The following is a 27288-nucleotide window of genomic DNA, read 5'->3' as shown; positions in this document are numbered from 1 at the left end:
TAGGAAACGCTGAGATTTTCACTCTATGCATAAGTAAAACCACCCTTTAAATAGCAAATCAATATTTTGGTCTATAAATTGAAAACGGTACACGTGGCAATAAAACAATTATAATAAATATTGTTGGTGTTACATAGTATAACACTCATGTAGCCATTATTTTGAAAGTAGTGAGCTAATATCACAGTAATAGGTAATATTTTGAGGTATAAGTAGCGAAAAACGAACAAAATTTAAACTAAAACTGCCATAAATCCTTAACCAGTTAACCAATCCGACTGAAATGTTATCGAGAGTTAGGTGTGGATATTGGCTACACTTGATACAATTTTTGTAGAGGGTTTCTCATTCTACAGGTGTTTTTATTGGTGCACTATGAAGTCAAAATTTCACTCAAAATGAACATTCAAATTAAATCACTTTCCGCGGACAAAATTAAAAGATTTCAAAATTTGCATCACAGAGTACCTTGGTGTGTGCACCCCGCATAAGTGGCGTTCTTGGGTCAGATAGGTTGGCATTACCATGATCCATGATAACCGTGGAAAGCTAGTTTTCATTGACACGTATGTAAGAAGCCCTATCTATCAAAACGCCATATGAGGCGTCAATTGGACTTGCAAAAAAATATAGAAACATGGGTGTAAACTTTTGAAAAAGCATATAAAATGAGCTGTATGAAAGCCATAGTAAAGTTTAGCAGTAAAATTCTTTAGGGCTCAATCACCTGGAAGAAAATTGGTAAACTTTAATAGATTCAAAAATAGATGCTTTATATAGGGAAATTCTTTTCAGTAGTCTCAAGCCTTCAGTTCGAAGATTGCAACAAGGCAAAAATTATACAGTTCAGTAAGAAAATAATCCATAGCACACTGATCTAAGGAATGACTATCTAAAATAAAAATGTAGTATCAAAAAAATTGTTTATAGTTTCAAATTAAATTTTGAGTTGTTTATACCCGTATCAGCCTTAAAAGAGTGACACTAAAGCGAGCATTTTGTGCGCGAGTTTCGCAATAAAAAAAAAAAAAGAAATAGTCTCAGGAAAAGGTGCAAAAACTGGTGAATCCTAAAAAGTTAACCAAAAAAGCAATTAGCTCTGGTCTTCTGGTGTTATTAGTTATAACTCAATTTATAAGTTCCTAGTAATTGTTTCTTTTGGGGGGTTTTTTGCCAGTTTTTTCGAATTTTGACTCACTGTGCGTTAGTATAAAATACATGCGGTATTATACAAAATTAAAAAGGCTGGTCAAATAAACACTTTGAAATGACATTTGCAACTAAAAAACGAGGAGCTGACAATTATTTGACTGATCGAAACTGGGACGCAGAGGATAATTGCGAAGAGGTTTTTTTAAAAAACTTAGTATTAGATTTTTTTTAAAATTCATTTGAAATTACAATTATAAACACTTCTGCAAAGATTAATATAACACAACCAGTGATATCTATTTGATAGAGCACCAGCAAAATTTCCCCTAAATTAAATGAATGTGCTACAAAACTAACTTAATATAGTTAATCAAAAAATATACTATGCTATAAAATATGATAGATCTTATACTATAAACTAGTTCTTTCAGTTTTTAAAATTTAAGTATCATATTTTACAAGTAGTGAGCTGTAATCATTATGTCTTAAAAATATTCAGAATGTTTTACAGTCTTTCTTTATTTTAGAAATAGCACTTAAAGTGATTTAAAAGTGAAATCAAAGATTTGGATATGTTTTTAACCCTTTAGAAAATGTAGCCAATTTCAAGTTTGTGATGAGTCTGAATGTAGGACTCAGGTGTGCCAGATCACTGTTTTAAAATAGCAGTCTTGAGGGCATCAATGTAAGGATGTTAATGGTCACAAACTTTGTCCAAAATGCATGCTTATAGTGTTAATCTAGGTCTGGCAAGTCTGTTTGTTTTGGTCTTTAGATTAAAAGTTAATGGTCACAGAGAGTTTTGAAATATCTTTGCAGTCCAGCAAAAGCATCTTTAATAAAGATGGATTTTGCTGTGCAACACATATATACTCATAAAAAAAAATATGTATCTACACATAGTTTCTTAATATATCATTTATTTATGGTTATTATTTAAAAAATTGTTAACTGTTCTATATGAAAAAACTTGCTGCATCTAACTTTGCAACCACTGAAAATCGTTTGCACAGCAAGCACAAAATCTCGAAACATATTGCACAGCAAAAGGTTTAATAGTCTTAGATTAAAGATATTTATTGATTTTTAAAGTAATAGTCATTGTAAAGTTTTATATCTACTAAAAATATTATAAAGTGAATGGAAATAGTGAATGTACTTTAGATATATTTTCCAATACCTAGAAAGCTTTATTATTTTGCCTTTCCTGAGCAGACATCAAAAATAGTTGAAGTTTAGCCAAATGAACCCTTAAATATTTTGGTAGACTGAGGGTATAATGGTTGATAAAAATTTTGATCTAATATCCTTGTTTACCAGATAAATAGTATATGTAAATAGTTGACATTCTGGTGTCATATTGAAAAAATAAAGAGTAATAAAGATTTTTCCTTTTCTCACAGCTTTTTATGAAGAATTTCAAGATTTTCATTTGATGATTTTTTTTAACATTTTAATATTCAAAAAATGTTTTTCTAGCACTTAGATTCATATTTGTCTAACAACATAAATCATGTTTACTAGTGTATAGAAGTATACTTAAAAACAAATATCAGAGGTTGGGAGAAGTATAACCTGAAGTCAGTCAATCAAATGTTACAGTCAACCATGTCTGTGAAGTACTTCTCAACTAATTATAACAAATGGGTGTATTTTTCATCAAGATTTATAGAATCTCTGCACACTTTAGTTTAAGATTCTTAAGGTGATCTGAAGAAATCTTAAAGTTTAAGTTTAAGACCTAAAACCAAGATTGTCTTTAACCCTTCAGACTGATGTTTCAGACATATTGTGGTCCCTGCTCATTCGTCTAACGGATGATTGGATTTTTGGTAGTTCTGATTCTGAAGACTTATCATAGCTTGTTGCTAATAAATTTCAAAAAAGTAATATCTCAAGATATTTTGAGCAAAGTTGACTAAAATAATTTCTGTAGAGCCAAAATGAAAGAAATTCTTGCTCCATGAAAACATTTGTATCTAAAATGATAAAAAAGTAACTAGGACATATCAAGTCTGGATCAGGAAGGAGTTCAAGACTTCCATGATTCAAATTTTTTTTTTTTTTTTTTTTTTTTTTTTTAAAGTGCTTTACTAACAATTATAGAAAAAAAATTTTTTTGATTGTATTTTTTTTAGTAATCAAAGTAAAGAATTACACATAATGATACTCAAGAATGAGCTCTGAAAATTTTTCTTACTTTTTTTCAAAAAGGCTGGATCATTTAAAGTTGCAGATGATGCTGTCTTGGTTAATCGAAAGTAAGTGCTTCTTTGTGTTATCTTTTATAATCTAAAAAATTGTTCTGTTTAAAGTTTATACTTTGAAGCAGTACAAATAAACAAATCAACAGCTGCATCCTTGTATGTCCAATATCACATTTGTATAAATACACTTTTTTTTTTCAACAGTAATAACTGTATGCAGCTTTTATATTGGTTGTTCTAATATTCCAAAAAGACAAAGTTCTAGTATTCAAAAAGCTTTTATATTGGTTGTTCAGTGCATTTGGCAGCCACAAAAATAACTGGCAGACTGATGATTTTTTGCAAGTGGTTTTTCATGGTGCCAAAAGTGGTAAACCATTAGTATCTGATACAACTGGTTTGGGTTTAGACGAAATCTAGAGTGAAGAAATGCATTCAGCTTTAGTAAGATCCCCTACAGTTACTATAAGTCACAAGGTGCTGAAGCATTATTGGCTAGAATCTTTAAGAATCTATTCTAAAGTTCTTAAATTAATCTATTTGACTAAAAAAGGTTGTTATTTCCTGGTATGCTTAAATATCCCAATTAACCCTGTTATTTTTCACCTATATGTTATGTTTTGTTCTAAAATCAAAAAACTAAAATCTAGGCTGCAGGACTTGTTTTCAAAAACCTAAAATATTTTTGCTTAGATTTTCTGTTTTTTTAATATTGCAAATCATTCTAAATGAATTTTAGTTTAAGTAAACACACAGCTTTTGATTAAAATTTATAATGAAACAAGAAAAAGTGTGCATAATGGTAACTAACAAACTCAAGCTACAATTTGTTTTTAGCAGCAACTTTGAAGCTGGAACATAAACCTTGGAAAATCAGCTGGCAATCTCAAGGCCTTTGTCTCTTTTATTTCTACTGTTTTCCATCAGTTTGATACAGTTGTAGTAATAATTATATTATCCTTGAATAAATATGAAGGAAAGTATGTTGGATCATTTAGTTTAAATGCATTGTAGCCAATCATAAATTCTAGATAAGTTTCATATAGCCATTACTCTGGCTCTTCTTCATGACTTCTAATGTTTTTCTTAAGTTAACTAATAGATAAACAAAAAAAACTTTAGTTTATAGCATATAATATGGCCTAGCCTACAATAAACTGCAATCTCTATTTCAATTTTTTAATTGATGTAGTAAATTGTTAAATTACCGCACATTATATTTATCTTTTAGGCATTAAGAGCAGCATCACATTAAAAGTAGTAACAAATTTAACTAAGTTTTTTAATGGTACCACACTAAAAAAAGATTAAATTTGTAATATGATACTTTGATTATACAGCACATATGGAACTAATTTCTCATTTTGAATAAGACAAAATGAGATTTTTCTGTAGCGTAGGTTTCTTCGCCTTTTTATTAAATAGACCTAGGGGCAAATATTCTGTCTATTTATTGATGTACAGAGTGTACAGTGCTAGTAGTCTATTAAAAGGATTTGTATTTCTTGTACTGTTTTGTTTAGATAATTAGTCGCCTACTAAACTGTAAAAAAGATTATTTTTTAAAAAGAAATCATGTTAATCTTCTGTATACTTCAAGCTTATATTTGTCAGTTAGTGACATGATGTAATGGTCTATTTTGCACTCAGAATATGTTTCATTTAATTCACTATAATATATTACCCAGTATCAGTTTTCTGTTATGCCAAATTTCTTTTTTTTTTTTCCTTGCAAAAACCTGTGTGGGTTTGGTTTTTGCTGACCCTGCTTGACTGCAATTATATTTGTTTAGGGAAATTGAGACTCAAAAAAGTGCATGTCTCATAAGAATGGTCATAATAATGCACAATCATTATAGTATCAGAATAGCATATAAAACAGGTGTACTGTTACTGTATATGTTTGTTCACTGACTGAGTACAACTCTAATAACTTTCTTAATCCAAACGATGAAAGTTATTTAAGGTCAAAAAAGACTTGACTTTGTTATATAGCATGAGTATATTAAAAACAAGACAACTTTTTTATACAGCATATATATACTATCAAATGTATAGTAAGGAATTATTTGTCGGTTAAACCAAGTTGTACTAATATTGTAAGTTGCTAATAATAATATGTTTATTTGTAAATGGGGTTTTTTAAAGAATAATCCTGAATTAACAAGCAAAAGGATGTTAGTGTTCAGCACTGTGGCTAACTTGGAAAAGATGATTTGTTTATTGGTCATAGTTTTCAGACAATACTTTCATGTTAATGCCACTGATTCTTATGCAGATTTACATTATTCACACACTTACACACAACTAGTAAAAAAGCCATTCATAATCCAACTGTTGGCTAAATATTAAACAAATTAATGTGTTGGCTTTGGTATTCCTTGTTGATATTGAGGAAGCTTTTGATGATTTAATGGCTTTCATTCCACTTGAAGCATCACTAGTTGTTGATTACTTTGTGAGGTACCTACATCAGATGAGGTGCTCTCTTTCCACAAACAACATAAAATCTTTATAATTGCATAAATAGCAGTTTTCTCTGTACCATCAATTCTGTCAAATTTTGGCATTGCACGTTTTAAAGCGTATTGGTTGTTAACACCTGACATTTTAGGCAGTTATCGATGTTGTGCATTATGAGCAAATTAGATGTATTCTTATGATTTAGATTGCTGGATTTTTTGCATGGCCACCTAAGAAGTGGTTTTTCAATAAACTTTATTGTGCTTAATAAAGTTTTATTAACAGTGAAATTCTTGATCGTCTTTGTGGTATTGCACATTACTATAGAAGTAATATTTTTAACTACTTTTGGAATAAGATGCTTGCTTTTAAATTTTGTTCAGGTTAAGCTTTTTATTGACATTTGTAGATGCAACACTTTCAGTCTAAACAAACATTGTGTAACTAAATTTTGTTACTTTACAATTTCGTAAAATGTGTATATAAAAGTAATAATGTTAAAATTATATATAATTTTGTTATGCATTATTGGTTATGCTCAATAATGATTTGACACATACGACCTCTATGTTGTGACCTTTCTATTGTAATATGCACTATTCTGATACAGAATTTTGAAATATATTTTTTTATGAAAAAGTTTATTTTTATTGTGTTCATTTTCACTTTTGTGTTATTTTTTAAGATCAGGAATTGTTTTTAATGTTGAGTTTAATAAATAAAAAAAAAATGTAGGTATATCAATCATATATGCAATAAGTTTAATAGTAGTTTTGTTGTAATAAAAAAGAACAAAAAGATATATAGAGATATATATAAATTAAGTAAATGGTAAAATATAGTTTTAATGCAAAAGAGTTTTTTTTTTTTTTTTCTTTTCTCAAATAGGAAAGTGAACTTTAAAAAATAATTTGTTGCATTTAGTTTTAAGAAAGCACACCGTAGAACAGGAAGAGTAGGAGATACTGATGTGAGTGAAGAAAGTAAAGTGAGTATTTATTAATTGAAGGAAAATCTTTTTGGTCTCGTTCAAAAAAGCTATTTTGTATAAAGAATATTTTAGCTTTTAAACAATATTTTAATGATAAACAATCAATAAAATAAAATAAAATTAAAAAAACAATAAAATAAAACAATAAGCTAATAAACAATATTTTAGCTTTTACTTACATAGTACAAGTTAACAAATGTTTATGATGAATTATTCCATATCCATTTTCAGCAGAAGAATCCATTTGCAGCATTTTCTGGTTTTGGTTCATCTCAATCTCTGTCTGGCTTTGCAAACAACTCAAAATCAGAGAGTAAATTGACTTCTAGTTCTGCTATTTTTCAAACTTCCTCAAGCGATTCAATAAATGCCTCTCTAAAACCTGAGGTAAAGGTTAATTCAGAAGCAAAAACTGAACTGAGCAGTTTTTGGTCAAAAACAGATGCAGATAAGAAGAACTTTTTTGCTAGCAGGAGTACCAATGATACTCAGTCATCTATTCCTAATCAATCCTTAGTTTCAAGTGAGAAAAAAGATTTAGCATCTGTTGACACAAAGCCGATTGATAGTGAAATTAATGATAATGATACTTATTTACAACATTTATGTACTTTAAATGTTTCTGTTCTTTCCTGGATCAAACGTCATGTTGATAATAACCCATGTATTGATTTGACACCTGTATTTAATGATTACTCAAAGCATTTAAAGGAACTTGATGAAAAGCACAGAGAATCCAAATCAATTCAAAAAACACTGTCTGTTGACACAGAATCAAAAACCAGTGTACTTAAAACACCAGAAAATTGTCATGTGTCATCAGGATTGATGGCTACATCTAAAGAGAATATTATATCATCAACTCCGATTCAAAAAGAAGGCACCTTTTCTGGTAATTGTTTATATTGTCTTTACTTTTTAATAGCAAAGCTAACAAATTACAAATAAGTGATATATCAGATGTGTTGGGGCAACATGAAATGTGTTTTGTGTAGTTTTTCTAACACAAAACAAAAACTAGCCAATTGAGCTAGAAAAAAAGTAGGCTAACTGAGGTTGTTATTTAGTTTTTTTGCTTAAAATTTGTATATCGCAATGTAACTCTTAAAAATATGTGTTTCCCCAGGCGCATTAAAAATCTAAATACCAAGCATGAGATTTGTGAATAGTTTTATGTACAGTATTATCTCAAATTATTACAACAGTAAAAAAATTAAAGAGTTTGATATCAAACTTATTCTATAAACCGCTTGAACTTTTTTAGAAGACATTAAAAGTTGTTTAATTTAATAATTAGAGCTAAACACAAATAAATGACATCAGTTTTTGTTTTATTTTAGTTCCAAAATTTAGCAGCAACTTTTTCAGCTCAACACCTTTCCCTGCAAAGTCTACTGAGACAGTTGAATCAAACAAAAACGATAATGATGATGAAAGTGAAGTTTTACCAGAACCTGAAATAAAGACGTAAGCGGTTGTTTCTCTTTTGTCTTTTTCTTTTAACTATTCACCCCATAAATAAGAAATAGTAAGTGTGTACTGTGCTGTCAAAAACAAAAAAAATATTCATATTAGGATTTTTTTGCCTATAATTTATTCAAAGTGCTATAAAATGAGAACCAATCTAAATATTGACCTAACTTTTTAGTCCAAAAATAGTTCTTACAAAAAATAAAAATAGTTCTTTAAGGAAATAAAAATAGTTCTTATAAAAAATAAAAGTAGTTCTTACAGTAAATAAAGATAAAAAATAAAACCTACATTAAACTAACGTACTAAAATATTTAAAATTTTTGATGAAGCAAAATAAAAAGTAGAGAAAAATGTTTCTTTAAAACAAAATAGATGCTACTAAAAACAGCAAATTTAGTATTTGATGTTTTTTTTTTATAAAGATATTTCTTTTACATCGGGTCTACGAAATTGTTGCGAGTTACTTTTTTGCACTTTTTCATAGATTAAGTTCATTCTCCCTTATACCATTACAGTCTTCTAAACCTAATTCAAAGTCAGAATCCGTTTTCTAACTGTTGTATATACATCAATTTTTTTCCTAAATAAAATGTTTTTGTTTTTTTCACAGTTTTCATTAGAGCTTCTCATAAGTTCACTTACCCTTGACGAAACATGGGACTGTTCTCGTGTTTTTTTTATTTTTCGAAAATAGTTTTTAAAGAAAATTTTATCCCCGAGTGCTAAACGTACTTCATATTTTTAAAGAAAATAAAAGATTGCGGTATATATATATATATATATATATATATATATATATATATATATATATATATATATATATATATATATATATATATATATATATATTTGTTGTTTTTTGTTTTGTTTGTTTTTTTTTTTTTATAAATAAAGGAAATCATAAAAAAATTTTTACGTTAATTTACATTTTAGGATTGTCGAAGAAAACGTTTTTCATCAGCTTCGATGTAAACTCTTTTTTAAAAAATCTAATCAGTGGCAAGAGCTGGGCAAAGGAATGCTCTACTTGAAAAGGTCCTCTGAGGGGGCAAAAACTCAACTTCTTATTCGCATGGAAAATGCAACAGGAAAAGTTTTACTAAACGTTAGTTTAAATAGCGGTATGCCTATGTCACGTACTGGGAAAAATAACGTCATGATTGTTTCCATTCCTAATCCGCCGGTTTACACGAAAGCAGGAGATGGTGATAACAGTGTGCCGTGTACATACTTAATTAGAGTTAGCGGAGCTCCTGAAGCCGACGAATTACTTGCAAAAATGAAAGAATAATTTTACTCTCTCAGTTTCCTTTTCTCCTTTTTTGTTTTTTTTAATTGGGTGAATTTTACCCCCCAGTAGGAAGTCAATAAAACCCCATGTGATTGAGTGATGCAAAAGCAATAAATGTTCTAATTTTAACTGCATCAATAAAGTTAACAGGTTATCGGATTTTATTTTCAGTATTTTAATATGATATAGTGTGTGGGTTGTTAGGAGCGTTATTTTCTAATATATAGCCCATATCAGGAAACAATCCCTCCGGAAAATAACCTCTAGGAAATTATTTCCCAAGAAAATATTCCATCAAAAAAAAAGATTCTGATGGGTTCATCAGATAACTTTAAAGTAAATTGAACGGAGGAATATTTTTTTATAATGCTTGTACATTATAAAAAAAATATTCCTCCATTCAATTTACTAAAAGTTGAGTAAACTCATATTGAGTTAAGCAATCAGTTTGTGTTATTGTAAAACTTGTAAAACCGCGGGAAAACATCAAAAATAGTTCGACTCATCGGTTCTCTGAAGCTCGAAGTTTTAATGTCCACATGAAAGTAGAGGAATATGTCTCATCTGCTAAGATTATGCAAACATCGCAATTGTACATAAAAATTATAGTTTTATATATCTAGAAAATGATGTTAATAAATTCCATGTATCGTGTGGCTCAACGTTTTTAAGCGATGTGAAATAATAATGCATCACATTCAATGTTTGTTATTCGCTCTTTATCTTAAAAATAGGTTTAATTGTGATATTGCAAAAACACCAGTCACTTTCAAGTTTGGCAAGGCAACATGAATTGTGATCACAGCAGCCTGTTGATCATCATAGTAAATTTAAATTTGACATGTAAGAAATAACTTATTGAATTTTAAATTGTAAAGTTTGATTTTGGGGTTTTAAATCAAAGAAAAAGGCATTAAATTAGATTTCAAGAAGAAATATGATAACTGTAGCATTAGCTATTCAGATTTAGCGCTCTACAGCAGATGGAAATATTTCCGTAAAAGACTCCAGACCACTTCTGTTACAGTTAATGACCTTGCAGAGCGCTGTAAAAGTTCACCAAAGTGTAATTTACATTTCTTTTATTTAGCAACTACGCAAAAGGTATTATTCAACCACTTACATAGATTTTTCCGTTAAACGCAAAAAAAATTACCATTCATTCAATTTGAAGGAATAAGTTTAAGTTCCTATGCAGGAAGAATTAACAGTGTTTACATTAAGGGTGGGAGTTAAGGTTAGTTTTAGCCTAACTAAAATTAGTCGACTAACTTTTTAGCGTAACTTAAATTAGTCGACTAACTTTTTAGTCTAACTAAATTTAGTTGACTAAAACGAGATTTAGTCCAAAAAAAACTGAATAACATATACCATGAAATTATATGAACATAATATGAATTATGACAAATAAATCAATTTAAAGACATTCATCAAAATTTATTGTTTTTAAGAAATTTACTGTTTCAGTCTTATTGTTGACACTGTTAATATCTGCGTTTTTATGAGTGTAGAACGAAATAAATTACGTATTATTACCTTAAAGAATCATTGCAGGTATTATTAAAGGAAATCCGAAAACGCTTCTGCGCATAACACACCTTTCAAAAACATGGCACCATCTTTTTTTATAAACTGATTTCACATGTGTTTTATAATTTGTAATTCACTTTAATTAGAAAAAATTCAGATCTGAACCGCTTTTCATTGAAATTTAAAACAAGTACTTAATAATAACGGGGGACTTATTAGATAAGTTTTATTACAAAATTCCAAGTATATATGTCGCAAACCTTTCTCTAAAAACCTGAAAAACTCTGAAAATCGAACCTTGAAATAGATGCCCTGCAGATAAAAATTGTAACTTATAGCAATTTGTAATTAAAAACATGGCGCTCAAACCATTTCACAACTAACGCATAACAAGATTTTAATAAGTATTTTTGGGTACCAGCAACAATATGTTTTTCGCAAATTAAAAATTTAGTCGACTAAATTTAGTTTCTGATTTTTAGTTAAGTTAGTTACAATTTTTAGTTTTGGTCACAACACTAACACTAACAGTGTTTACATGAACGATTTTTAGTTTACTGGAAAAGTTTTCTTGAGATCAACAAAAATAGGACTTTCCCATTTCATCATTTCATTTTTAATACAAACCCAGCCCAGTGGGCAAAGCTACGTCGGAACAACGTTGGATCAACGTTGACTTTTACGTTGAAATGACGTTGGATTTAGGTTGGAAATGGAAATGTTGGTCGACGTCTAACTAATTAAGTTAAAACGACGTCAACATTTCGATGTAAATACGATGTCACCTTCGAGCGATGTTTATTCAACTTTATTTAATTTTTTGTTAAATTTAGGAAAAAACCTTTTGTATACACATACATACATAGATACATGCAGGCTTATTTTGAATATTATCGTTAATTCTTATATATTCATATCGCTCTATCAAAATATAAATGTGTACGAATTAATATTTTGATAGAGCGATATATGAATATGTAGGGGTAAATTAGAAAGAATAACAAACAATTATAAGGAAATTATATTTTTAAAAACTTCCTATTTTTAAATGACGTCCACCCTCTTCAACGTCAACTTTGTCAGGGGCGTATCTTAAGATCTTTCGAACTTCGCATTTTATTTCTGCAATTGCTATGCCATTTCTTCCCTTTGTTGCCATAACAATAGCTAAACATAAAGATATAGTATATGTTAACTATATATTACGATAAAAGTTGTAAAGATGAATTACGATAAAAGTTGTAAAAATAAACATATGACAGTTGGAGTCCCTGAAGAGTTTCTATGATAATTCCAAGTTTGTCAAGAAACGGTTGATTAATATATTGTTAATATTATATATCAAATAATAATACTGAAAACTATTATTTAAAACGTTCTTTGTAGTGATCATTTTCAAATGTCAATTTTCTTTTAAAATTAGGAAATTTTTTTACTTATAATAAGTTCGAGAAGATTTAATTTTTCAAAGCTTTGCTTTTCTGTTACTGTCACTCTTTTTTCTCATCATTGCAGTTGGTCCCTTTCATGTTGAATCTCATCATCACTTTTTATGACGTCAGACTATGGAAAAAAAAACATGCTTACAGGTAAATGTACACAACAAATCAAATAAAGATTGCTTTATAGACCAATAAATCTTCTATTATCTGGTCTACTCATATATGGAACTAATAATGGCTACAACATGTGGAAATAATAATGGCTATAACACAGCATTATTACATGAAGTAAACTAAATCATTTAAGTTAACAATTTTAAAATTACCTTTCCATTATTTTTTTAAGATTATCTTTTAAAGAAATCCCACCAACCTTTGAAAGATGAGCTACCTATATAAATATAATATATAAAATACTTACATAAATATAACCCATTAAATTATATATTTGACATTTTTTAAATTATAGTTTACTCATTGAAGGCGATAAATAATTAAAAAAAAAAATACTGAAATTCTAGGAACAAGTTGATTAACTAATTTATTTACCCTAAGCAAGTAAGATTGTTTATCTACAGCTCATTTCAAATTTTCTAAGTTAAAAGACAGACCATTTTTTTATTTGTTTGTAAAATAAAAAAATCGGCTTCAAAAAATGGCAATTTCTTTATAAAACCATCTATTTGAAATACTCATTCAAAAAATATCAAAAATCTATCAAAGAGAGTGTTTATAAGAAATAATACTTGTTCAGAAAAGTAATTTTAGTAGATCTAATAATGTCTTGTTAGGAAACTTTATATTTAGTAATTTGGAAAAAATGGACATGGGAGACCTGATAAATTGTTATATTAAGAAAATGTAATTGAAAAACAGCTTTTAAACAAAAACTTTGAATACATAATTATTTTTGGTCAAAAATTTAAAAAAATCATATTTTATATCTACATTTATAGAACTTATCTTTTATGAAAAGGGCTTTAAATTGGTATTTTCCCAAAACTAATTTTTGATTTTTAAACATTTTATTCAATGCAAGTCCTTTTTTATTTAAATTAGTTTACTTGTTTAAATATACTTTAAATTACTTTTCGCTACATGATAATTTATAATTCTTATCTCATTCCTTCTTTATCATAAAGAACGAATGAGATACTCTGACAAAAGTGTTAAAAAATAAGTTAAAATTGCGACAATGAATACAAAAAAGATAATAGAACTACAAATATTAAACTTACCATAGTAATTTAAAGTTGCATCAAATTTAAGAAGCTCTTTGACTTCTGTGACTTTTTCAGGAACATTTTCAGCTGACTTATCGGCAGCCCCAGATCCATTTTGTAGAATAGTTTTTTGATGAAAACAGTAACTGCTTAACAACACCTAACATAACTAGATGCATAGAGTCAAGTAAGAAATTCTGAACACAAGAAATATCGTAACCAAGAAGTATCCTTCTCTTAAACTGATGACCTGGGTAATTACCTTGGGAAAAGCTAATATCATTTCTCAAGAGACAGTTCAGTTCTTGAAATACAACTCGGTTTTCTACATATACACCATGGACTGAGCGTCTTTCACAGGAATCATATCCATTGTGGGACTTAATACATTTCAACATCTGCCTAACTGGAGCATCACAACAAAAATATTTGATATCCACTTCATATGATTGACCATTGTAGTTAAATCCAGTTGCTTTTAAATTTTTGTATTCTACTAAAAAATCATTCAAAAACTCATGAACAGGATCTGGTTTTTTGGTGCCACAGTAAACTGCTATAATAAATGGTTTAAAGTCATGAAATGAACCAAGTATTGACCATAATTGTGTATTGCTACTTTTAAATAAAGGAAGACCATCAATATTAATTCTTAAATGTATCTGACTTAAAGACATTATATCTGCTGTTACAGATTCCAATAGTCTTGTTATCCCATTTAAGATACCTAGATAGAGATATTCACCTCCACTTACAGGTAAAGTGTTTACATAACGTGGCATTTTTAATAGTGTTCGGCTGTCTTTAGGTAAATCATTGTGACCATTATTGAAGAGAATTTGCAGAAGTTCATCAAAAGATGCATGCGTACATTTATTGTGAGTGACCCATAAAGCTAACTCTTCAGAAAGAATTTTTTTTCTTGAGACAGACACCCTAAGTTGATCATTTATAGCAGATATGTCAACATATAAATGATATAAATGAATAAATACAATCACTTAATCTACTCCCAATTCCATTATAAATATCATCTATATCTGATATCGGAGATTTACTAAGATCAACAGAATCCAGATCATCATTTTCAAATTGTAAGGCAATACTTACTAACTGGTTAAGTTGGTGATAGTGAGCTCTCCAATTATTTATGTAGGACATCTAAATGTTAAAACCATAAAACAAATATGATCGTAGCATTAGTGCTTCACTTAACTTTAGTAAAGCTAACTATGTGACCGGTACAGGTACTACCAGTGGTAGGTAAGGCCTTTAGCTACCATCTACTACTGCTTTATCCTATAGCTACCATCTACTATTGTTATATCCTTTAGCTACTGTTATATCCTATATGTGATTCTTTTGAATAATAAAAATACATTTTGAAAAGAACACCCTTGAAAGTGCGATTTTATAACAATAAAACCTAAAAACTAAACCAACCAAACTTTTTTTAATGAACTTTGCTTGATTTTATAACTGTTTCCGTTGCGCAGAAATAACAAGTTGAATTTTCATGTTGGCGGGAAATTAAAATGCTTGCAACCGATCAAAGACTGACATCGAAATAACATGGAATAACTAACGTCGAACATCTGACATCGATTCAACTTAAGATTTTGTCAGTTGACGTCGTCGATGAAAATCTAACTGAATTCCAATGTTAGATTGACATCGGGTGCCCACTGGGAGTGGGCAAAGCGACCTCTGAACAACAACGAATCGATGTCGGATTTACGTTGGAAATGGAAAGGTTGGGCAACGTCGAAAAAAAGACATCGGGCAACATCAGCATTCCGATGTCATTCAACGTTGAGCGATGTTAAACCAACATCGGAACGATGTCAGTTTACTGACTTAAAGACGATGTCATTGTGTGGTAGAGCGATGTTAAACCAACATAATAAATTAAATTAAAAAATAGCACATATTTTCTAGCGTAAAAGCATTCAGTACAAAAAACAACTTTCTATTTTGCATCAGTAGCTTTCTGGAGACGCCCACCACCCCCGCCAACAGCTTTGCTAGGGGCATACCGCCAGACCTTTTGAACTTCCGCTTTGATATCGACTACCATAACTTTGCTTCTTTTCGTCATGACGCTAGCTAAATAGTAGACGATAATTCGTCTGACTTTTTTTTTCTGTGAACTTTGGGAAGTCAGACGAGAAAACTTTGGTTTTTGCGCTAATGCAATTTTTCATCTACCGGAACAAATATGTTCCTGAGGCTTTTCTTTGATCTTAATGAAATATCGTAAAGTTTCGGGGGGTTAACTAAAGGTTGCGCCAAAATTTACTTAATTAAATTGTCAGTGCTATTCAGAAGCAATATGACAAACGAAAAGGATAATTTAGAGTATGCTTTTAAAATAGTTTGTGATTTATTTTTTATTAAGTCTTTAAAGGATTACCAAAAAGAAGCTTTAAAAGCTCTCAGCAATGGCATAGATTGTTTTGTTTGCCGACCAACAGGCTGTGAAAAACATTAATTTGAAAGTTCAAAATACGGGTTTACAAAATATATTTGACGTATATTTATATTTGGCAAAATGGTTGATAATTGGTTGAAAATAGTTGATTTTGAAAAAGTTTATTACCCCCGTCCTTAAACATGCAAACCGTAATTATATTTCGCCATTATTCATTTTTTTAAATAACCAAAGTTTTCTCGTCTGAGTTCCCAAAGTTCACGGGAAAAAAAGTCAGACGAATTATTGTCTAGCTAAATAGAAGTTGAAGGCATAAATATATAAAGACCAACTTTAATTAATTTAGAATTTCAAATCATAAGTCAAGTTATTTCGGTTACAAAAACAAGCAACTAATGAAATTTTAAAAAAATAATCCATTAACTACCCGACAAGAACAGCTTAAATTGACTGAAAACATTAAAAACTTTCCGAAAACTAGACCCATTTACCATCTTTATAGGTAAATAAAACAGTCATATATTAAGTCTGTTTTATTACTTCAGGGTTTCGTAAATGTCGAAATCAGCTAAATTGTTGTCAACTTTAGTGCTGTAGTAGAATAGTTGTAAGAGCGCTCGCCTTGTATTCATGAGGTTTGCAGTTCAATTCTTTCCTAAGTCTCTGGGAGTACCGCGCCTGATTCTTTTTTCCGCATAGAGACCTATTCATATTTCGAAGTTGAGAGTTGAGAGTTGAAAAAAATGACACAACTCTCATAAGTGGCCACACATCTCTCATGAGATGTTGTCATTTCTCATTGTCTGTCAGGAAAAGCTTTCAATTGTATGATTTTAAAATGTTTAAAACAATATGCCGGTCTTTAAAACAATATGCCGGTAAAATATGATCTAAACATTTTATTATAAAAGAAGAAAAAATTACCAATGATAAGCTTGTAAACTTTTAACTTTTCAAAACTTAGTTTATCCCGAACATCTTTCTTACTTTTTCATTGCTGTTTGTCCCTTTCAAATTAAAACAAGCCATAACTTTGTACGACATCAGACTATAAAAAGAAAAAGAAAATTTTAACATGATGAAAAAATAATTTTAAGAATATATTTGCCATGTATACACACTACGTTATATATATATATATATATATATATATCTATATATATATATATATATATATATATATATATATATATATATATATATATATATGTACCCCTTTAACAATTAGATCCTCATATATATATATATATATATATACATATATATATATATATATATATATATATATATATATATATATATATATATATATATATATATATATATATATATATATATATATGTATCCCCCAATTGTTAAAGGGATACATATATATATATATATATGTATATATATATATATATATATATATATATATATATATATATATATATATATATATATATATATATATATATATATATATATATATATATATATGTATGTATCCCTTTAACAATTGGATCCTCCTCTAAGAAAAAAACATATAATCAGAAAAATAATTCACCATAAAATCAATAAGATCCTTAAAAAACCCCTGAAATCAACAAAATTTCTGTCCCCTTATAATTATAGCTACTAAAACTGTTAACTCCCTAAAATTAGAAAAATGAAATCAACAATTTTATTTTAATGACTTTTATGGAGACTAAAAAGTTGCTGAGTAATTCTAAAGTATATCTTTAATGTATTGAAAATAATTTTTTTTTTAAATTTGCACCAGCAGATGCCATTTTTTTTTTACAAAACTTGAAATTCTTAGTGGTTATCAAATATCTGGATACACGAGTGTGCTACAGACAAGTATGACATATTTGGTAATTGATCATATCAATATGGTGTGTAAAAAAATTTGAGTACCTATTTCTCTTGCATCACCTTGTGCCAAATACTATTTTAAATCAAGCCAAAAAAAAACCAAGCTCAATCAATCAATCCTTAAAAAGTGCAGATTTTGGTGCAAAGTGTTGCGGCTGCCATAGAGACCTAAAAAATTTTTTGCAAGCTCCTTAAGAAAATATATTAATTTAAAAATATATATATTTGAATTCTTTGTTGTAGAGGGAGCTTATTTCCCAATATGACATGTCCAGCTCACCATCAGTGTATGGGGGATCAATATTGCAGTCATTTTATTGGTTGTATCCATATCATCATCAAAATATATTGATAAATAAATATTCTTTACTATTAAATATGCATGGAGACTTACATCAGTACTCATGGTTTACCCATTATCTTCTTTAATAACAGTAATGGTCTGTCCCTGATTTCTGGTTCTCAAATGAAGTGTGTTTTCATTCTCTGTATCAGACTCTGAAGTTGATTCTGAAAACAAAAGATATTGTTTTTGGAACCAATATATTGATAAATAAATATTCTTAACTATCAAATATGCATGTCAGTAGCACACTCAGGTCTCCAAATATTTGATAACCAGTGAGAACTTCTGAATTTTTTTTGAAATGTTTATGCTGAAGCAAGGTAAAAAAAATATTTTTTCAAAGGTTCAAAACATACTTTAAAATAATTCATAAATAGTCATTTTTTTAGTCTGCATAAAAGATATTGTTATAAAAATTAACATCATGAACTACAATAGCATAGACAAACAAAATTTTGTAAACTTGAAAAGTACTCTACCATTAATATGCTTTGACAAATTTTTGTGTTTGTTATTACATTGCACATTTAATGTTTACTCAGTGCTATCAGTCCCCACAAAAGCATCATAAAATTACCTTTCTAACATGTTGTTAATATTTTCTTTTAATTTAATCCCACCATCTCTTGAAAGACAAGCAATCTTAAAGAAAAGCATTAAAATACTATTGATATTATGTTTTACTTTTTATCTTATTGCTTGTTTTACTGTAAATAGTATAAAAACAGATATCTTTCTTATACAGTTCGTTAATAATTTTAAATTATACTTACAAGACAGAGTTTTTATGTCTATTCACCCTAATTTTTATGATTGTTGTGATGTTGATTTGATATGATTTGAGGGATGTATTGAATTATTTTTTTATTAGGATGACTAAACTTAACAAAACAAAATTAATAACACGTAAAAAAATTCTTATATATTTTAATTTATAAGAACTTTGTTACGTGTTATTAATTTTAAAAACTACCCTCTTATTTACAAAGTCATTCACAAACTTAGATAACTTAACTGTACCAACAGCATCGTTGATTAGATAGTTGATTTCTTGATTCTGTGCTCTCTAATTATTAATATAAGACACCTAAAGAACAATGTTAAAAAGCTGTTGAAAAAGTTATAGATTGTGATATCAACCCATTTAACTGCAATTTTGAATATTCATGTTTGTCCCACTGTGTCCCTATCCAAAAAAATTAAGATCATGAAACAAGAGACAAGATCTGTAAAGCATGATGAAACAGTTAATACATCTAGCAAAGTGTATATTGGCGTATCCGAAGAAGAATGGAAATAAAGATGTGCAAATTACAAACATTTATTCACAAAAAGCTCAAATACTCAACAACACTAAGTATTTGAAGGAAATGAAATAAAAATTCATCACGTTCCATTATGAAACAAATTCCCTCATTTAACTATTTAGAAATAGTTATTAACAAAAAAAGCATAATGTATTTTTTACCTGATGATTGAAATAAGCATGAAACTTAAAGTAGTAAACATGTAGTTTTTTTTTAATTTATCACATAAAATAAAATATATTACTCTGAATTTATTCATTGAAAAATATATATATATATGTTTTAAAGTATCACAATTAATTAAATAAAGTAAAAAAAACAAACTTTTGCTAGCCATAAAAAGCATGCGTTTTATGGTTTGTTAATGGCTGTCAATAAAGTCTTATGTATTAAATTTATATCTTCCCGGTAAATTTACTTTTTTCCATTAATGATAATTTTTCCGGTAGAATAACTACTTAGGTTATTTTCCGGTATTAAAACTTCCAGTTCAAAAAAATATAATAAAATTATGTAAATTTTATTTATTAGTAAAATTGTCGATTTACGTCGTATTTATGGCAAAAGACATAGCACGATGTCAGAACGAAGTTGGTAAGACAACTTTGTTTTGAAGTCGTTATCGCTACTTTATAACGACGTCGTAATAAGTCGGTTGACATCACCGATGAAAACCCAACGTAAACCCGACGTCGGTTTGACATCTCGTGCCCACTGGGAAAGATGAGCTTAACTATGTAGAGTGAACTTAATAATCCTTTTTTTAAAAAAAATTTGTTTAAAAAGTTTTTAAAAACTTAAATTGACTCCTCTTGTTTTCAGTTAAAAACAAGAGGAGTCAATTTAAGTTGTTTTTAACTGAAAAGTGTAGTTTAAAGTTTTATAAATTATGCATATTTCGAGGTGTCCACTAATTAGTATTTTCGACTTCTTACGTTCTTAAGGAAAGTTTTTGATCCATTCTAAAAAACTTAAAGTTTCGACTTACACACTGTATAACAATTTAAAAAGGTGAAGAAACGTTAGTTAAGCATTTGGTTAAAAAATAGTTCAGACATCACATTCCCTGTGGTGCCCAAGAGTATTTGGTATTTCTTTATAGGCACATTAAAGTTTCATTATGGCAGTTCTATAAATCATCTTCACGCGCAATTACTGAAGCACGCTCTGCTTGAAAATTTTTTGTAAAACTGAAATGTCGGCAAATCTAGCAATATTATTGCTATTTTTTATGGTTAAATCTCGTAGTAATTTAAGATTTTCGAAAATTTTATCATATTTATGAAAGAAAATAAAGTTCCTCTATATGCGTTTTAGGTACACTAACTAGTTGTAATATACCCCTAGTCAGATAACAAAGTATATTTTAATTTAATCTCCACTAACTTATATTTGCTTTAATCAAAGTGTCTAACCTTTTTTATATTTATACTTAGCAACTAAAGAAAGACTGATGTAATTTAGACAAGATTTGTTAAAAACTTATTAAACAAATTTTTAAAATGAAAATAAGAGTTAGATAATATATGTACGCAATATGTATTTGCTCTGGCGAATAAAAAACCTAATATTATTTTTTGCGTGATCAAACTTGATTACAAGATTGGCTGGCAAATCCTAATTCTGTTGTTATTTTGTTTGTTCTTTCTATTTTTAGGAATAAATTTAGAGAATAAAGATATTTTAACTCAAATATGTCTACAGCAAAAGGGAAGTTTGTGAGTGCTTTTCAAAGCATGCAAATGCTAGGAGACTATAGTGCAAATGATTTAATAGATGATACTTCAAAAAAGGAATCTGAAATGGTTAATAATAGAAGTTCAGTAACAAAAATAAAAGATTTTAAATCAGTATTTACTCCAAATGTTGTTTCTGACATTTACAATGGTGATGAGTTATATAATCCTTTAGATGAATTAGATAATCTTAGCAGTATTCAAAACGTTGATATGGAAATTGTTAGTGATAATGAAAAAACTGAAGCATCCTCTCTAGTAAATAATTCATTTCTCAGCCTAACTAACAACAAGCCAAAAAATTTTGCAACAATAGCATCACAAAATGAGCCAATTTTTCCAGAAGATGACCAAGAATCACTTAGTGACACATATAATGACTCCTCGTCAGAAAAAATGTTAAAAGAAAACAAGACATTTTCGTATTCTAAAAAAGCTTTTAAAAGTGAGTTATCAGTTAAAGGTGATACGATTGATGATAATGATGAGTTGCTTGGTACTGCTTTGGCAGAATTAGAAGAAGAAGAAAGAGAAGAAAAAGAGCAACTTGCAAAAAAGTTTGTTGAAGAGCAAAAAGGGTTTAACAAACAAAAGAAAAAGAAAAAGAAGAAAAACAAAGAGAAACTTAAAGCTAAAGATGAAAAAAAAAATAAAAAGAAAAAGAAGAAGAAGAGTAAACTTAAAAACAAAAAAGACAGCAGTGATGATGAGAAACTAAAGAAAAAAAAGGAAAAGAAAAAAGACAAGTTGCCTAGGGAACAGAAAGTTTTAAATACACTGCTTAATGATAGCTTGAAAATTAACAGTACTAAAGGTAATGTACAATTAGAGAATGCTAAAGAAGCAAAAATTATAAGTAAAGATAATTTGAAATATAGAAAAAAATCTAAAGAGAAGGATACTAAGAAACATGTTGACCAAAGTAAAGATCATAAATATAGCTCTCAAAGAAGAAGTCCAGACTCCAAGGAACGAGAAGTTAGAAAACGCAGTTCTACTGATCACATAATTCAATCAAGCCATAAAAGATCTCGTAAAGATTCTGATGATAAAAAACTGTTGTTTAAAAATCATGATAGCAAGAAAGATAGTCCTCAACATTCAAGAAAGGATGATGAAAAACAAGTTGAAAATAAAAAACATAAACGTGTTGAAAATGAAATTCATGTACCCGAAAAAAAAAGTTCTTCTGATAAACCTTTAAATTCAGACAGATTAAAGATCATTTCACCATCGGACCCAAATCAAAGTGAATTATACAAAAAACAGAGCAAGGCTTATGAAACTAAACGAAAATCAGAAAGTGAATCTGAAGAATCTGATAGTATTAATACAAAAAAAATTCCTCAAAGAAATTCTTTTTTAGAAAATTACTCTAAAGAATTGAGTAAATACAGAGCTCAACACGGCATGGAATTGAATGATAGCCAACTAGAGATATCTATCAAACATAACTTAACCAGTAACTTTCCTCAAAATAATCAGAAATCAAGGCTAAATGTTAACAATATTGAAGATAGTCTGCTTGATAGAACTGAACCAGTAAAAGTTCACAGTCTCCTTGATAATAATTTTTCAAAATCTTTTTACCCTAATGTAGATAATAACTCCTTTGTACAAAAAAGTAATAAAGATACTCTATCTTCTGAAATAATCTTGAAAGATGTAATATCCCCTGTTAAAACAGATGAGAAAAATATTTTGCTGTCCTGTATTGTAGATAAAGAAACACCTGAAATTTTGCCTCCTGAGAATGTATTGATGAATAACGAACAAACTGTAGACTCTAGCAGTAGTGTGAATAAATCGAAAGGTTTTAACAAATCTGATATAAATAACTTCACATCCTTAAACACTCAACTTAATGATAAAATTATGTCTGAAACAGGTACTGTAAAATTGCATGAAGAAAATGATGTTAAAAAAACTGGTGCATTGAGTTTACATGATTATCAAAAGCGTAAGCAATTTGGAAAATTTCAAGAACAATCTACATCTCGGTAAAATTTGTTTGCTTTCAGGGTTAATTGATTCAGGGTTTAACCAAATATTTAGTCTGCAACATTATTTTTGTTTCTTGAATAAAATGGATTTTTTTTTTTTTTTTTAGGGTTCAATATTTTATCGTAGTCCATATTTTAGATCTTTTTTTTGTCAACTAGATGTTTTTAATATTCTGTTTATGATAAATGTCTATTTGGTCAATAAATTTAGTTATATATAATAATTCTATTTGATATTTGTAAAACTAAATTTATTGATCTAATGAACGACCATTTTAGTGTGTACTCTATAAAGTGTAATGTATTTATTGCAACTGGTAAAAGCTAAGCTAATATGGTTTTTTTGACTTGAGAAAAATATAAGAAGCATTTAGATAAAGCTATCCCAAAATAAAATTTACAACTGTAAACATTGAAAGTTCTTGAAGACAATCATTTTTTAGTTTGTTTTGTTTTTTAATAATATCTTAGTGCTTCAACTGATGTAAGTTCAAAGATTGCTCAAAGATCTCCTGACAGAAAATGGCCCAATTCAAACAAAGAAAACATACCCACAAGTAATGCTAGAGAGAGCAATAAGTAAGCTATTAAAGTTATATTTATTTTATGTTAGGAAATCAGGGTTTAAAATAATTTCTCCTTTAAAATCTTTTGAAACTTTTTGCTGAATTCATGTCACTATTTATGTTTAATGAATAAAGACTTCAAGGTAACATGATTAACAAAAATATCTTTAAAAGTTTTCTTTTTTTTTTCTCTTATATTCTTTTTGTTTATTTTTAGTAGTTTGATTTTAAACTTTGCTGTATTTTGATTTTTTTTGGCTTTTCATATTATTATTATTATTTTTTTTTTTATTTCATATTTAGTATAAAAATTTTATTTTATTTTTTCAATTTAGTGATGCTATTGAAGCAAAAAATGACAAATCAATTATTCCACTTTTAACTGATAGTGATCATAAGCCAAAGGAAAATGATAGGGTATAAACAAATATTGACACTTTAAAAGTTGACTTTCTTTTAGACAGCTATCTTTATGAGCTGAATTTAAAAAACATTTTGGTTTATTTTTGAATTTTTTAAATATTAGCAATTGTTAAATTATGGTATTACTTTATCTTTTTATTTTAGAAATCTACTTTGTTAAGTGATGAAGAATGTGTCATGCCAACATTCTCTGATGCTGATGACAACTCTCCTTACAATCCTGAAGTTGCAAGTCCCATTGATATTTCTTCACCTCCTTCTCCAAGTGCAGCTGCTATTGAAGATGAAAAAGGTGTCAATTTTGCAGTATACAGGGAAGTTACAGCTTTTGAAGATATAATGAAATCAAAAGTAAAACATGAAGCAAGAAAACATAAAAAACGCAAACTTGAAGAAATGAAAGGAGAATCAGAGAATAAGGCAAATTCTAAGGTCAGTTAAGAGATGTTAAATTTCTTGATTTAAGAAATTTATTTACAAAATAATTTCAAATGAAACCAATTTTAAAAAAGGATACATCAGTTTTGTTACAGTTATTAGATTTACATTAGTATTTCTTTTTTTGTTTTTTTTTTCAGCCAAAGTTAGTTGACTACTTGTTGCGTCAAGCCAAGGTTGAAGAGGAAATGAAAGCTGTTTTAAAATCTTACTTTAAAAATAAGGAGATTACTAAAGATGAATACAAGAATATCCTTAAAAAAGCTGTGCCACAGGTCTATATTTTTGAACTTTCATGTTTGTTTTGCGTATAATGCTTAATTGAATATTTTACTAATTTGTGACAATGATTTAGGTGACCATGTCAGACAGTCCTATAATCCCAGAAAAGATTCAATCTTTAATGACAAAATTTGTTCGTAAGTGCAAAGGTCAACGATTAAAAGAAGATAAAACTCGACGCAAACAACGTAAAGAGCTTGAGGAACAGCAGAGGCAGTTAGAACTTCAAATTCAAACCAGTAACGCTGTAATTAATAGTTTCCAACAGATTAGAGTGCTTAATCCAAATCTCCCTATGCCGCCTGTTATCAATTTGTAAGAAGTCGGATAAGTGAACTAATGTTGTAAACTAAGCAGGAGGTTACGAATCTAAGAAGCTTGAAGGTCATGCTACCGAATCTGTTCATAATGTCTACTACTGAATCATGTCAGGTTATGTTACTGTTCATAATGAATTGAATTACAGCTAACGCATATAATTTATAAATCAGTCATTGATAACAGTAACTGGCGAAGACATCAGTTGCAACATTCAAAAATAATCAAGGAATAAAGAATCATTTTCAAAATGCCATCTAATATTTTTTGAAGCTCGCATTGAAATGTTTTAACTATTAAGCAATATATTTACTTCATGGAATCATAGTCCAGTATAAAATATTTTTCCACTCTACGATTGAATAAAAGTATGGTAATGCTAATGTTCAACAGGACGATGTCTTCAATTCGATAGCCAGTTTTCAGTTTTAATATAGATTTTTGATCCTATTTCACCGACTCGCTGAACAATTCCGTTTGGTTTAGTAATGTTTTTCAGATTGCCTGCACTTAGAAAATATCTTTATATATTTTTGAATTATTGTACAATGTTTCTAATTACTGTTATCAATCTTTATTGTCGTGGGTTAACCAATCATCGACCAAGTTAGTAATATTTTATATAATTTTTTTTTCTTTTCTTTTCTGGGTGATCTGTTTATTTCAGCAAATTGAGCGCCAGAATTAACAATAAATCATAATAACCCTTAAAATCGATTGGCACATTTGTGTATCACCCCAAAAGAATTAAAAAGGTGTGACTGATAAAATCAGAATTTCTTTCAAGAGGTTTTTTATATCTAGTGTTATTAGTATCTTTTGATCTATACTTCTGTTCAAGACTCCCCTCGGTCTGAACCAAGGTCGATTTAAAGCAGGTCTTAACTTATCATACTTTTTAAGTGCTTTCAATGAAATTCAAATAAACTATTCTTCCGAGAAAATTCTTGTTAAAACAAAGGTGTCGCTCTGTGAACACTGTGTTTAAACTGATATGTATAGTTCCTGAATATTCCGAAGGATAATTGTTTTTTAACACCTTGAGGGATAGTTGGGTTTTTTTCAAGTGACATCTAAAAATCTCTCCTTGAAAACCGTGAGCATAAGAAATTTGACGGAATGGTTCAACAAGTCAGCGGGCTTTTGCAATTATAATGGCACTATCAGTAGTAATAACATTACCTGTATTTAAATCCAGAATCCGTTTCTTTAAGTTTTTCTTTAAAATTTCTTATACAGACTTCTGCAACTAAAACAAAGTTGCAAATGTCGCTCCAGCGTTCAGAATATTACCAAAAAAGCTATTGGAAATTAATTAAACAAATCACGTTTTAATCGTCCCAGAGCTCTGGGTGAGCGAGATGATCGTGCCTTGATTCGAAAATTTATTTTCAAATAAATGCACGCGAAGAGTTTGGCGATAATTGTCTTTATTTTTGCTCTGCTATATACATATACTGCATCTTTATGTACAACCTACGTATATTATTTCTGTCTACCCTTTTATACATAAATTTTTTTCTTGGACTGATGAAGGCCTGTGGCTACTAATTTTATAAACACTCGATAAAGATAAAATAAGGAAATACTCTTTTTTTCAATATAATGGCTTCGCTTGAAAACTCCTGATCCCTTTTGCATAAATTTGTATTCGCGTATGGCGAAAGAGTGTGGAAGTTTTAGAAATCCGAACAATTTTGGAGTTAATTTTGTTTTCACATGTTATATTTCTAAAGCTAAGAATATCAGAATATTTTTTTAGCTTTTTTCATTTATACTTTAGATCAAGATCAATTACAATAAGATCG

At 28.7% G+C, this 27288-nt stretch overlaps 3 protein-coding genes across 26 annotated transcripts; 2 read left to right on the top strand and 1 right to left on the bottom strand.

Moving 5' to 3' along the window:
- The first annotated feature begins 1036 nt into the window (after nt 1-1036).
- LOC145181846 (nuclear pore complex protein Nup50-like) lies at nt 1037-9590 on the top strand. 2 transcript variants are annotated; one of them, XM_090065561.1, is made up of 6 exons: nt 1037-1348; nt 3367-3413; nt 6747-6810; nt 7045-7705; nt 8154-8280; nt 9220-9590. In XM_090065561.1, the coding sequence occupies exons 1-6, from the start codon at nt 1268-1270 to the stop codon at nt 9575-9577; spliced, it is 1338 nt and encodes a 445-aa protein (XP_089921687.1). In that variant the 5' UTR covers nt 1037-1267; the 3' UTR covers nt 9578-9590. The 2 variants fall into 2 exon arrangements, with proteins under 2 accessions (XP_089921687.1, XP_089921688.1); XM_090065562.1 differs by having other exon boundaries at nt 1184-1348; nt 7048-7705.
- Nucleotides 9591-12115: 2525 nt separating this feature from the next.
- On the bottom strand, nt 12116-20183 carry LOC149883086 (uncharacterized). 23 transcript variants are annotated; one of them, XR_016444594.1, is made up of 10 exons: nt 20039-20142; nt 19423-19494; nt 18985-19049; nt 18456-18571; nt 18104-18229; nt 17191-17251; nt 13788-14708; nt 12876-12940; nt 12544-12670; nt 12116-12274 (listed from the first exon to the last, which is right to left on the bottom strand). XR_016444594.1 is itself a non-coding variant. In XM_090065558.1 (5 exons), exons 4-5 carry the CDS (start codon nt 17196-17198, stop codon nt 13865-13867), a joined length of 852 nt encoding a protein of 283 aa, XP_089921684.1. In that variant the 5' UTR covers nt 17199-17251; nt 18104-18229; nt 18456-18571; nt 18985-19534; the 3' UTR covers nt 13573-13864. The 23 variants fall into 23 exon arrangements, 1 of the variants encoding a protein (XP_089921684.1); XR_016444592.1 differs by having other exon boundaries at nt 18985-19494; XR_016444603.1 differs by lacking the exons at nt 18104-18229; nt 18456-18571 and adding an exon at nt 14883-14933 and having other exon boundaries at nt 20039-20139.
- A 658-nt stretch (nt 20184-20841) lies between these two features.
- Nucleotides 20842-26099, top strand: LOC145180867 (uncharacterized). The gene is made up of 6 exons (XM_090100356.1): nt 20842-23450; nt 23925-24032; nt 24355-24436; nt 24587-24874; nt 25021-25155; nt 25236-26099. The coding sequence occupies exons 1-6, from the start codon at nt 21409-21411 to the stop codon at nt 25479-25481; spliced, it is 2901 nt and encodes a 966-aa protein (XP_089956482.1). The 5' UTR covers nt 20842-21408; the 3' UTR covers nt 25482-26099.
- The last annotated feature ends 1189 nt before the right edge of the window (nt 26100-27288 follow it).

This window comes from Hydra viridissima, unplaced genomic scaffold (genome assembly GCF_058129835.1).
Source record: "Hydra viridissima isolate aposymbiotic clone 2 unplaced genomic scaffold, HvirCarnegie_v1 scaffold_10, whole genome shotgun sequence".
Lineage (NCBI taxonomy): Eukaryota > Metazoa > Cnidaria > Hydrozoa > Anthoathecata > Hydridae > Hydra > Hydra viridissima.
This window is presented reverse-complemented; position numbering and strand designations above follow the sequence as displayed.

What these genes read in the sequence shown, in the direction of transcription:
- LOC145181846 (XM_090065561.1), top strand. Translation starts at nt 1,268, where the DNA reads ATGACATTTGCAACTAAAAAACGAGGAGCTGACAATTATTTGACTGAT. An exon ending in GCTGTCTTGGTTAATCGAAA is followed by an intron (nt 3,414 to 6,746) that starts GTAAGTGCTTCT and finishes TGTTGCATTTAG; the next exon opens with TTTTAAGAAAGCACACCGTA. An exon ending in AAAAGAAGGCACCTTTTCTG is followed by an intron (nt 7,706 to 8,153) that starts GTAATTGTTTAT and finishes GTTTTATTTTAG; the next exon opens with TTCCAAAATTTAGCAGCAAC.
- LOC145180867 (XM_090100356.1), top strand. Translation starts at nt 21,409, where the DNA reads ATGTCTACAGCAAAAGGGAAGTTTGTGAGTGCTTTTCAAAGCATGCAA. An exon ending in AATGCTAGAGAGAGCAATAA is followed by an intron (nt 24,033 to 24,354) that starts GTAAGCTATTAA and finishes TTTTCAATTTAG; the next exon opens with TGATGCTATTGAAGCAAAAA. An exon ending in AGCCAAAGGAAAATGATAGG is followed by an intron (nt 24,437 to 24,586) that starts GTATAAACAAAT and finishes TTTTTATTTTAG; the next exon opens with AAATCTACTTTGTTAAGTGA.